This window comes from Oryzias latipes, chromosome 11 (assembly GCF_053564925.1).
Source record: "Oryzias latipes strain Hd-rR chromosome 11, Olatipes_Hd-rR_3.1".
In the NCBI taxonomy this organism is placed as follows: domain Eukaryota; kingdom Metazoa; phylum Chordata; class Actinopteri; order Beloniformes; family Adrianichthyidae; genus Oryzias; species Oryzias latipes.
In genome coordinates, this window is record NC_136247.1 from 18,444,654 (window position 1) to 18,456,691 (window position 12,038).

The window sequence follows — 12,038 nt, forward strand, 5'->3', positions numbered from 1 at the left end:
ACCTCTGCAAAAATGTTAACATCGGAGTGGATAAATAAATAAAAGTTCCACTTAGAATCTGTTTCTGTGTCAATAATCTTGACAATCTGAGTTATAGGACAGCAAGGACCACACAGGCAGTAGCACATGCCCGGCATTGGAGAGTCAAAGCATATGTTGTAGTGCAATGATCCAACAGAAATGGATTTGATCATTGATAAAATCCTAACCAGTCACATTCACATGCAGTTGATGAATGGGTCTCCTCACAGAGTGTGCAAGCATGAGAAGTGTTGTGATGTCTAAGTGGAGGGGAAGATAAAACTCCACATAAATCAGCTTGACGTGAGGGATAGGAGCTCATTCCCACAAATCATAGCAGGAATCTGAGGGTGTCCCAGTCCGAGTGAGGAATTCTGGGACTGTTGCCAAATTTCGGGGTAGACTGAAAGATGGGTAGGGAGTGTGGGTCCATATGCTCCTCTTCTTATTTTTTTTATTTTTTGTTTTTTAAAGTGTGTCATGTGGACAGTTTCTTTATTCTCTGCCATTTTGTGTAAACACAATATTTTCAAAGCAAGCAAAAACTGAGACTTATTATTTTTATTTCAACTTTCGTTTTTTTTTCACAAAAAAAAAACATTCAATTAAATAGTGTTATACTTGGATTTGGTTTCCTACTTCCTTAGAAAATGTTATGGTTGAAAGTAAGTGAAAGTTAGGACGTTTTTCATTAATTTTTAAAAAGGTTAATTAAATTAACGTTTAATAGGAATTGTAATCTAATGTTTTTGCTTGGCAGACAATTGACATGCTGTTGATAATAGTTTGCACCAACGTCTAGATTGAAACTTTAATTTTCTTAAGATATACAATCCAATGTAATATTCAGAGTGTTTCCATTAGACGGTTATTTCCAGATTTAAGAAAGCTTAATCTTCTTGGCCCTCTTCCATGTTGAACTATCATGATGTGGACAGGAAGAGACAACACAGCAAAGACCCTTTCAAATTAGCATACAGTGGACTTTTTTAAGCCTTCTGGCTATTGTTGGAAGCAGATGCTCTGGTCTGGTTGGTGTGACACATGGTGGTATTTCAATAATAAAGAAATATTAAGCTATTTGAGTCAATCAGGAAGAAAATTCAACACAACTCAAGAAAACAAAAACAAAAAAAGAAGTGTTAAAAAAAGGACTCGCCTTCCTGTAGATAATAAAAAAATAATAATCAGGAAATTAAAGTTAATTTATATCCTTGTCAATAACTTATTTAACAAATAAAAAGTCGTAATAAATTGATAACTGATATTAGTTTAAAAACATTTTCTATAACACATTTACATCATAATTAGTATTTTTAACAACTGGAAAAAAATGGAAGGAAATGAAAAATAAAAGCAATTTAGTTAAATCCGTCTTTTATATAGAATTAAAGAGATTATAGACTCAAAAATAACACATTTCCCATTTGTTTTGCATCCTAAAATGTATGTGTGATTAATTTTGACATGTTCTGGCTTGATTTTATCACCTTGTCATTTTGATCTCATTTTGATCTTACATAGTCATAATAAACATATCTCACATAATCATAAATAACCTTTTTTTTTTCTATGTATTTACTGTTCTTGCTATGTTTGACTGACCGGTTATTGCCAAAGTTCTGATGTCGTAGCAGAACAAAAATCCCCTCTGATGAGAACTGTGTTTTGGTGTTTTTAGTACGTTCTTTTTTTTTCTATGATGGTTAACATATTATTGATTATTGTTATTAATTAATAATTTCTTATTATTGTCATTATTGTTATTATTATTATTTTATTGATTAATTATTATCAATATATGAAGAAAATTAAGCTTAAATTAGCATTTTTGAGAATTTCTATATACGAATCGTTAGGAAGCAGGAGCAGATGAAATGAACTGTTTGAAAAAGACTGTATTTTTGAAGTAGAAAATACGCTGAGTGGGCAAAAACGCTTGCTGCTCAGGGCTGTCAGCAATGGCGAGGGGAAAGGGGGGGCGGTGTTGTTCCGTTGTCCGGTCCACAACTCAGAGGTAAATTTCTAATGAACCACAGTCGCTTTGCAGAAACTATGTCCTAGAAAATGACACAAGTTTTCTTTTTTATTATTTGGACTAAAATAATAATTAAAACACAAGTAGAAACGCTTTTAAAATTGATTAAAAAATGATCGTTGGCCTTAAAGTGGTCAACACACAGTTCAGCAAAGTAAGTTGACCCCAGTTTATTGTAACTACTGTAGCAAATAGACAAGAGGTTTTTAACTGCAGCATGAGAGTAAAACAGTTGTAAATCTGTTGGTTCTTCAGGATAACTGCAGGGATTTTTTTCAAACTTAAGTGTCTAAAACTGCCTCCACTTGTCGTGAGTTCATTGTGATGATCACTTCTTGAGCCACTAGATGTCACTAATTCAGCAAAGAGAAAAAGAAATTCGGCACTCAACACTTTTACTGCCTAATTTCAAATCCATTTGAACAACATACACAAGCTAGCGCAGATATATATCACAGTTAAAACAATTATAGACCAGAATCTACAAGTGTTATAAAACAAGGTGCTGAGATTTGTCCAAAGCAGATGTTATTCATTGCAGACAGAGGTGTTGTAAATCAAAGCGGGGCATATTTCTATCAAGCCTGCAGCATCTGTTTTCAAGCATGTAGGAGGAGAGAGAGGACGAGGGAGGCCCAGGAGCATGTAAGTGGAAAGATGAAAAGACTGTCAGGGTGGTGAAGGATGAACATTAGCAAGAAAGAATTACAGTGGCAGAGTACAAGGTCCTCAATGAAGTACTCAGTCGGCTCTGTGAAAGAACAAAGAGAGGGCTTGCAGATAGGCTGCTGGATAAATATTGGATGTATGATCGTAAATCCGAAACCCCAGAGTCTGCAAGCTGGGTCAACGAGAGGGAAGCACGAAGACAGGGAATGAGGAGAGGTGGACATGCAATCAATAGGACTAAAAAAGTAACGTTTTTTTTCTCCTAAAATGTGTTTTAGACAAAAGGTCTAAAGGTCTTTTTATAATGCAAAAAAAATCATTAGCACAATTGACGCACAGCTGATGTTGCTGCTGATTTCCTCTGTTCATCAGAGAACCTGCAAAAGCCACAAAGTCTGGGTCGGCCTGCTCTAGTCATGTTGATGAATGGAGGCAGTAATCCTGCTGGGGTCATAATTTGTGACGGTTTTGCCAAACTGGGTGGGTTACTTACAGCCCAACTGGTTTCTTGTATGCTGGGCTGAATACCAAAGCCTCAGAGGATTTGATTAAATTTGGTTTAGTTTCAGAGGTTTCAGAAGTTTCAGAACAGATTAAGCTGGAGAAAATATTTGCAAAAGTTGCAAATATGGTAAACCTGTTTTTGTTTTGTTTTTTACCAATGAATGGCTGTTTCCTCTTACCAATACTGTAATACATTTTTTTATAAAAGGAAAAAGTGATTACTTAAAGATCAAAATTGTGTTTTAGGTGTTTTAAGCATGTTCTTGTGGCATTTTTCTGATGATGGATGACATACATAAAGAAAATTAAGATTAAAATTGCATTTAAGTTTCGTTATTCAAATCACTGTCAAGCAGGAGCAGACAAAAAAACTTGGTTAGAAAAAGCTTGTAAGTGGGATGTAGGAGCTACAATTGTTGGGCCACAAGCTCCCTCCTCTCCATTCTGTTGCATGTGACTAGATCCCTGTACGTCTTTGTTTTCCTCGTCCGAGCTGGCATCTGGCTCCAGCTCGGACGAGGACAGCCTGGACCCTGGACAGCTTGCCAGGGCCCATTGTAAAACAACAGAGTTCATACTATGTACATTCAGGTAAATAGAGCTAAACGACAGCGCCTGTTGTGAAACCATTACAAACTGTAGATCTTTTCATGACAGTGCAGGTTCATTTTTGCATCCAGCATCTACAGTATTTGCCTGTCTGCACATCATCACCTTTCTTCTTGTGCATTTACAATACATGCCTTTGAACCATTACAATGTGAAAACTAAAATCAACAGAATAAATCATTCGAGGAAATAAAATGCACAGGGATAAAACAATGTGAAAGAAAAACAAAAACAGGCAAATCAAAGTACATCTTTTCCATTTGTCCGAAAAAAAAGTGTCCTAATGTCCAAGGTGTTACATTTGCAGTTTGTTCTTTGTACTTCCTACAAAATGAAAGACTAAAAATCTTGTGAGATTAATCATATATATCTGAACATATTTTAACTGATTTTCACAGTATAATTTTAGGAAATATAAATCAAATTTAATTTGACCAATTCCACAACTTATGAACAACAACAACAAAAACATGTAGTTTTAAATCTGTGGACTTGTTGACGTGCGGCAACAACAGCAATGAGTGTCTGAAGCTAGCAGAAAGTAGGAGGAGGAGCTTTTTTTGGCATCATTCTTGTTTTAGTTCATAGTACAAAGATCTCAGAGGTTGTGGTTGGCACAACAACCACAATTATTCTGTTAACTACAACAGAAACATAACTACATTTGCACAACTATTTCTAAAATATAGATGTGTTTGAAACAGTTTCTTTTATTTCTTTTTTGTTGTTGTTGCTGCTGCTTTTTTTACGCAAATAACTGGAAGGAATCCAGTTGCTGTCATAAAAAGTAAACAAGAGAACAGTGTCTTGGTGTTTGGATGTTACATTTCAAGACCTGGATGACAATTAATGACCTCCCCCTAAAGCCAGAAAAAACTGAGGTCATCATACTGGGTCCTAAAAACCTCAAAGATGCTCTGTGTGATCAGTGGATGGCGTAAGTATAGCCTCCAATTCCACAGTTGGAAACCTATAGGGTTTTATTTGACCAGGAATGATCATTTAAGGCTCACAGGCGCGTAAAGGCCCGTACACACCGGGACGAATATTCGCCAGGCGTTACTCGCCAGCGTTTTTCGCCACGTTTTTTGTGTTCACACCCAGGCAATTTTTGCTGACGATGAGCCGAGCAGACATGCAATTTCATTCCCTGACGTTAGATGGCGCTTAATGTAAAACAGAAATACCCCCTGTACACAAGGTGGCGCTGCGCAACTTTACGCTTCTTAAAGTCGCTTTTCACTCAGAAGAAGAGAGCAAGTATTTACGCGCTTGTCAGAATCAAACAAAGAAAACATGAATATTTCATGGTCCGGGGATAATTTAGAACGTCCGTCATTATTTCTTCGCGGCAGTGTAGACGCTACTTGGCGTCTATCTTCTTTGCTGGTATATGTGCTCAGAAAGGCAGTTTTGTGTTTGAGCGCCCCCAAGTTGTGTTTTACTGTAACTTCAGAAGCTCCAGACACGTGTGCAAAAGCGCCATTCTCATTGGTCGTATAGTTTTCGACCCGTTGCGTCAAACCAAAAAAACGAACCCAAGGCGTTTTTTAAAAAGTGACGCTTTGTGGCGTTTTTTCCCGTCGGTGTGCACACTCACATTGGTGCCCTTTGTTTAGTCACGAGGCGTTAAACGTCGGCGAATATCGCGGGCGAAATTCGTCCCGGTGTGTACGGGCCTTTAAAACTGCATTTTTTTCACCTGAGCAATAGAGCTAAGATTAGAGATATACTCTCTAAAGGTGATGCTGACAAAGTCATCCATGCATTTGTTACGTCCAGACTGGATCGTTAGCAGGAACTAGCAGAAGAGATCACATCACTCCTGTGTTAGTTTCACTTCACTGGCTCATAGTTGATTCTAGAATTAAGTTCAAAATTCTCACACATTATTATTACCATCCGCTATAAATACCACAGTGCATGCAGCTTACTATTAACATTTTTGAATTAAATGTAATAACAATAATAATTAATTGTTAGTCGGCTGCTAGAAGTTAGAAGCTGGGGAACGTGTGGTGCACTGGGGTTCTGTCCTCTATTTTCATTTACTTCTCCACTCCTCTATTCTTGATCATTTATTTATCATTTCAGTTCTCCGTGCCTCTGTTTGATACAGTGCCATTCATATATTGTCCGTCTTTCCCACTCTCCTCCGGGGGACTGGGAGTGATTCCAGATTCCAGTTGGTTCGTCCGTGCTCCTGTACCTGGCCGTGTACAGTGATCCCTCGCTATATCACGGTTTACTTTTCACGGTTTCGCTACTTCACGGATTTGGATTGTGCATTGTGTTCTGCATTCTGATTGGCTAAAAAGTCACACAGCGAGTAGCTCAAGAATGGGACCCTTTGATGAGCCGTTCATTACAGTTCTCCAACATAATCGATGGGGGCATGTCGGTGTATAAGGATCTTATAGCAAAGAAGAAAAAAGAGCGACAACAACTGCCTATCACTATGTTCCTCTCCCGAACAATCACACCTGCAGCTGCACCGCGGGCTTCAAAAGGAAAAAACGCTGCAGAGGATGCAGCGGCTCAGTAGGAAGAGCAGTGAAAAAGAAGACCGGAGTCACTATCTGTCCCACTGTACTTTTTTATTTTTTCCATAATCATTTTAAATTTTCTTCCGTTTAATCCACTCGGGTCACGGTGGGCGGGGCTAATCTCCGCAATTTAAAGCCTACTGTTCTTATCGATGATTGAAATTATTATTTGACAGCACACTACAGAAGTTATTTGTTGAAAAAACGTTTCTAAAGTACTTTTATTTGTTAAAAAAAAACAATTGATTTAGCCTGTTAAATGGTTTGTTCTTTCTTTTCAATGTATAAAAGTGTATTTCATTGTACAATAATTGTAAAAAAAATAAAGGTTTCTACTTCACGGGTTTTGTTTATCACGGGTTCTATTTGGAACGTAACCCCCGCGATAATCAAGGGATCACTGTACCTCGCCTCTGGATGCTGCTGTGCTGCTGCTCCAACACTTCCCTTTGGACCCTGCTTTCCCCCAACTCCATCTGGATGAAGCCCATCCGCTGTAATATTTAAACATGTAGTTGTAGTGTTAGATAAGTTAATTCTTCTCTAAGAGTTCTGGTACATCGCCTGTCTGTCCTCGAGGGAGGATCCTTCTTTCATGTGGACATCTCTGAGGTTTCCACAAATTTTTCCGGAATCCGTTTCTTAGGAGTTTTTCCTTACCGAGAAGGAGGGTCTAAGGGCAGGGATGCCCACTTTAGCCTAGTCTGTTTAGTTTAGCCATTACTTATTGAATTCTAAGACTTCATGTTCATTGTACAATTACCGGTATGAAGCCCATTGAGACGACATGTTGTAATATTGGGCTATATAAATAAAAGTGAATGGAATTTAAGTTTTTATGGATACAAAAACATATTGTGGTGCAAAGTTCCAGGATGTAGAGGTGCACCTATAAAGTCAAATAATAGAACTGTTCCCTCCACTTGTTTGAAATCTACTTTCTGAGAATTCACATGCTAAAACACAGCCTTAAGAGATATGATAACAATTTATTTGATCCCGAAAATACATGCTGCAACTTTTTGGGAGGAAAATAAACGCTAAATCAATTGTATCTTTGAATAAAACTTTGCAAAAATGAAATAAATAAAAAACAAAAATAAATTACTTCAATCTTTCTTGGTCTTCCTTTTTGTGTGTCATTATTCTACTTATTTTGTATAAAGATTTTAGTACTTGAGTCTCAGCAGACCATTTTATTGGAGGACGACTATAAAAAAACAAGTAAAGTATTTTCTTCCGTTCAAAACCTAAAAACTCTTGTCATAAATTGCTGACAACATTACAGCTGTTTGCAAAGGCAGAATCAGATGATTTTAGCTCTGGTATACACCAAAGAGGAACATGGCAGCATGAAGATAATGTCAGCGTCATGATCAAATTAAAACTCTTTGCCAGTTGTCAGCGTCAGCCTTTCTCAACAAGCATTCCTTCCATTCAGCTCTGTATTAACTCTGCAGTTCCAAAGCGTCATCGGTGCAACTCTAAGCTCTGCTGATTCCTAAAAGAAACAAAGGATGCTTCTTTGAATAGACTAGACTAAACTAGACTAGACAAGACTAGAATAGAACTGAGGAGAAATAAAAAGGACACTTTAAATAAAGGAAACACTGCTGGAAAAAAAAAAAAGAAATGATGGCGCAAATAAAAGACACACTACAAATAAAAAGAAATGCTGCTCCAAAACAAAACCAAAATGATGCAAACAACAAAAGCCACTACGGAAGCACCGCTGTGATAAGGAGAATAAGATCAGGAATTGGAACACAAACGAGACAGTGAGTGAAGATGTTAGTGTCTAATGTCGCCGTGTGTGCCTTCTAATGTGTTGTTTGGTTAGGCCATAGCCCCAGGTTTTAAGGTAAACTGAAGGATGCCGGTTTCTTGTTGGCTTCACCTAACATGGAAAATCCAGTGTGTAGAGAGACCATTAAGGAGAGGAGAATCGAGTTATTTAGCTTTACTTCAACATGCAACGAAGCACGGTTACATGAACCACAGCACAGACTCAAAGCAGAGTGTACCACAGACATACACAACTCACAACAATTACTGAGCCTGGAACAAAAACACAAACGAGTGGAAACAATTGACAGATAAATACTTCCAGCAGCCTATTAACCCACCACAATACTTTTTCCTTTCATGGGCAAGTGGTTTTTTTTCTTACAATCTAAAAGAAATTACAATCATCTGACATTTATTTGATCATTTTTATCCTTTTTTTACACACACTTTTTTCATTTTTCCTATTCATACATTTACATTTATTTGTTTAAGTATGCGTTGAAACATTTTCATTTAAAATTGCATAAAGTTTGTGTAAAAATAATTACAAAAATGTTGCATTTATTGTAAGAAGAAGAAAAAAACACCAACAAGGAGAACTTTCTAGTCAAAGAGGCTCAAGGTTATAATTTTAAAACATTTGTTGGTGTTTTTTCTGTTCTGATAGATGACTCCTATCTGGTAAACCTGGATACTACAGTTTACGCTAAATATCTCTTAGTTTTCTTTTGACTCAAACTAATTGAGGTTACAGATTCATTTAGGAGTCTAATTAGTAAATACCTTCTTGGAGCTATTCTTCTGAACTGCATGGTACAGGATTGGTTGAGAATTTGCCTTATTTTAATGAGGCTCAGGAGGTGGGTGCATCTTCTTTTCTTGCATGTGTAGCATTGCTTTGATGAAAGGCCGCTGGTGACGTGTGTTTACAGCGGTTCTTAAATATCAGGTGAAACAGTGCAGGGCGTTGTAAACAAGGCATGAGTCCTGCAGAAGTTGGAAGAAGCTGTCAGACACTGATGTTAACATGTTGACAATGATGATGTTGTCAGTGCTTCTGGTGCTGGGAGGTCTGGGGGGGGCAGCAGCGTCCGACCTTCATGTGTTTGGGAAGTCCTTCCACGGTGATGACCCCTTGGAGAGCAGCCATGACAGCCAACTGAACATGCTGAGGAAGCAGCTGCACCAACAGGTGAGAAGCAAACAGGAACTCCTTCATTGTTCCATCAAACGTATTGACGGTTTTCTGCTCTGAACTGGTCTGTAATAAATGCTCTCAAACGTATAAATTGTAAATTAGACTGTAAATTAAACTGTTTGTTTTTTTGTAATTCAGCTGCTTCAAACAGCAAAAAATGAACTTCCTATGTTCACATTAGGGAGGTGACAAGGTTAAAATCAAAACAACTTTTTTACTCAGCACTTAAGTCAAAGTTGGAAACCAAATTTACTTTTGCTTTTGTGTTTAAGTCACTTGAGATGAGGTTATTATTGCACCTAAACTAAACTAAGCTAAAATGTCTTAAAACTAAAAGATCTTTCCATTTAAATCATATTTAACTTTAACAGAACTTTTTTTTACAGTCTTCACTGTTAAATTTTACCAAACAGCATTTTATTTTGAAAATTGATTAAAATTATATGTCATAGTTGGTGTACATAGGCAAAATGCTTCGAACTTGCTTGAAAAGCACATAAAGCAATCTTTATCAAGTGGCTAAAACAATCCACAGTAAATTAAACTGAAAATAACATATATAATATAATACGCAGCCTGGTAAAAATCCATCTCCTTTCCTGGTCTCCCTTAATCTTTTGGTTTAATGATGTTTTTGGTTTACTAACCTTTTTTTTTTTAGACAAAAAGGGGAATCCGCAGGAGTTTGGATCTGGAGAGCTTCAATATTCGTGTGACCCCCACATCCAGCAAACTCAACCTACCAACCATCATAAAGCTGTATCCACCCACAGCCAAACCTCTTCACATGCACGCCAACATGCCGCTCCGCTTCGGGAGGGAGAGCAGTGCCAGTGATGACAGGGTGTCAAACTCTTCCCCCAACATGCCGCAAAGGTTCGGGCGGGCCTGGGAGGTCCTTCGCATGTGTGGCGGCTGCCGGAGTGTCCGTGAAGCACCAAGCCCTGTGCTGCCGCAGAGATTTGGTAGAAACACTCCTCACTGGGGCTTTCTGAACACTCTGGCCAATGAACAGCTGTTGAACCCTGAATTGCGCTGGTAAGTGATTAATCCAACATGATGACTTATATGAACTTGCCTCATGGAGGAGCAGGAATTCCCTGACATGCTTTGAATTTTCCATTTCTGTGCATCTCCCTTCAAACAGGAACAAAGACATTGACCTTCCAATCAGCTCAGAAGAAGAGGAAATGGAAGGAAAAGACATTTACAACATGAAGTGATCTTTTTAAGTTTACCTTGACGTTAAAAACAGCCAATTCATATTTAGATTGTTTGTTTGCTGTATTGACAAAAATGTTCTGCCAATACATTTAAGCCTATTTATAGACCATTATTAAAGGTACTTATGCTGGAAAACGTGTCTTAAACGTGCAAATAAAGAATAAAAATATTATAAAATAAACCTTTAAGCATTGAGACAAAAAAAGAAATCTCTGTTTTCCCCCTAATTTCACCTTAACCTCACTTTCATAGCCTAACTAAAGGCATTTTTGCTTTATCAGACACAGAATTTGGTTTTATATTTTTACCAATAAAGATTATTTCAAAGATTATAGTTATTTCAAAGTAAGCAAGACCAGACCTGTCTGGTTAAAAAAAAAAAAAAAAAGTCTGTGCCTTTACTTCCAGTAGATGGCCACTAGGAGGAGACAAACACGCAGATGTGATCTAAAAGAGTTTTCTTTTCAGACTTTCACAAAAACATGAGAATTATTTTTTAACCCTTGTGCTATCCTCTGACCACACTCTTCCATTGACGTGTTCTCCCTACCATGACAAAGGTGGATAAAGGTGAAGAGGATTTCATGTAATGCATGAACATCAGTGAAGATCACAATTCATCCAAAAAAAAAATTGTTAAAACTATAAAAGCACAGCAGACTATGGTGGATGCCTGAAAATGCCCCACAATAATAGACTGTCACACTTTCAGTGGAGGAAGGATTCCTACAACAGGACATTTCTGTCTGAAGGCTTTAAATTACATCACCACAGCAGATTATGTCTTATTTAACTCCTCGCATCAGTGAAGCCTTTGTGAGTTAGAATTTGATTTTACAAACCAGTGTGCGGCATGACATTGTTTTTTCTCTGATTAACAGTCCATAAGTCTGAAGATTTTGTTATCAATATTGTGTTATTTTTCCTTACATCTAAAACGTTTTTAAGCTAAAATGTAACTGATTGTGTGGCTTATCTGAGCCATCACCTCCACTCAGGACAGCTGGTCATGACAAACATTCAGAGGAAAATAAGGAGTCTGGACAAAAATCATGAAGATGGAAGATGTGTCTTCTAATCATTAACATGATCTGTAAGGAAACAAACAAAAATATATGTGAAATACAGACACTTAAAGGATCCAGAAACAATTCTAGAGCCTTAAACCAATGATAACATTTTTCTTTTTTAGTATACCCAACCTTCAGTTTTTTGCATTTTACTAGGAAAACAAATGTTAGCTTGTATTGTGTTTCGTAGCACTTCTTTTAAAATGGTAATCAGAGATCTTAACTTCAATACGTCCTCTTTTGTATATTACTGTGGAAGTAATTAAGGTGTGGGAAAAGGTGTTGGAAATTCTATTAAACAACAATCGTTTAAATGAGTTTGAACGTTTTGAAGTAACAGAGATGAAAGTTGAACTAGCAATATTAACCAG

At 37.3% G+C, this 12,038-nt stretch overlaps 1 protein-coding gene across 1 annotated transcript; it reads left to right on the forward strand.

The window, feature by feature from the left end:
* The first annotated feature begins 9,130 nt into the window (after window positions 1–9,130).
* Window positions 9,131–10,739, forward strand: npvf (neuropeptide VF precursor). Its single transcript, XM_004073848.5, has 3 exons — window positions 9,131–9,367; window positions 10,035–10,411; window positions 10,521–10,739. The coding sequence occupies exons 1-3, from the start codon at window positions 9,203–9,205 to the stop codon at window positions 10,594–10,596; spliced, it is 618 nt and encodes a 205-aa protein (XP_004073896.1). The 5' UTR covers window positions 9,131–9,202; the 3' UTR covers window positions 10,597–10,739.
* The last annotated feature ends 1,299 nt before the right edge of the window (window positions 10,740–12,038 follow it).

Excerpts from the sequence above, each read along its gene's own strand:
- npvf (XM_004073848.5), top strand. The coding sequence starts at position 9,203 with ATGTTGACAATGATGATGTTGTCAGTGCTTCTGGTGCTGGGAGGTCTG. Across the intron at positions 9,368-10,034 it reads GGAAGCAGCTGCACCAACAG|ACAAAAAGGGGAATCCGCAG; the intron begins GTGAGAAGCAAA and ends TTTTTTTTTTAG. Across the intron at positions 10,412-10,520 it reads TTGAACCCTGAATTGCGCTG|GAACAAAGACATTGACCTTC; the intron begins GTAAGTGATTAA and ends CCCTTCAAACAG.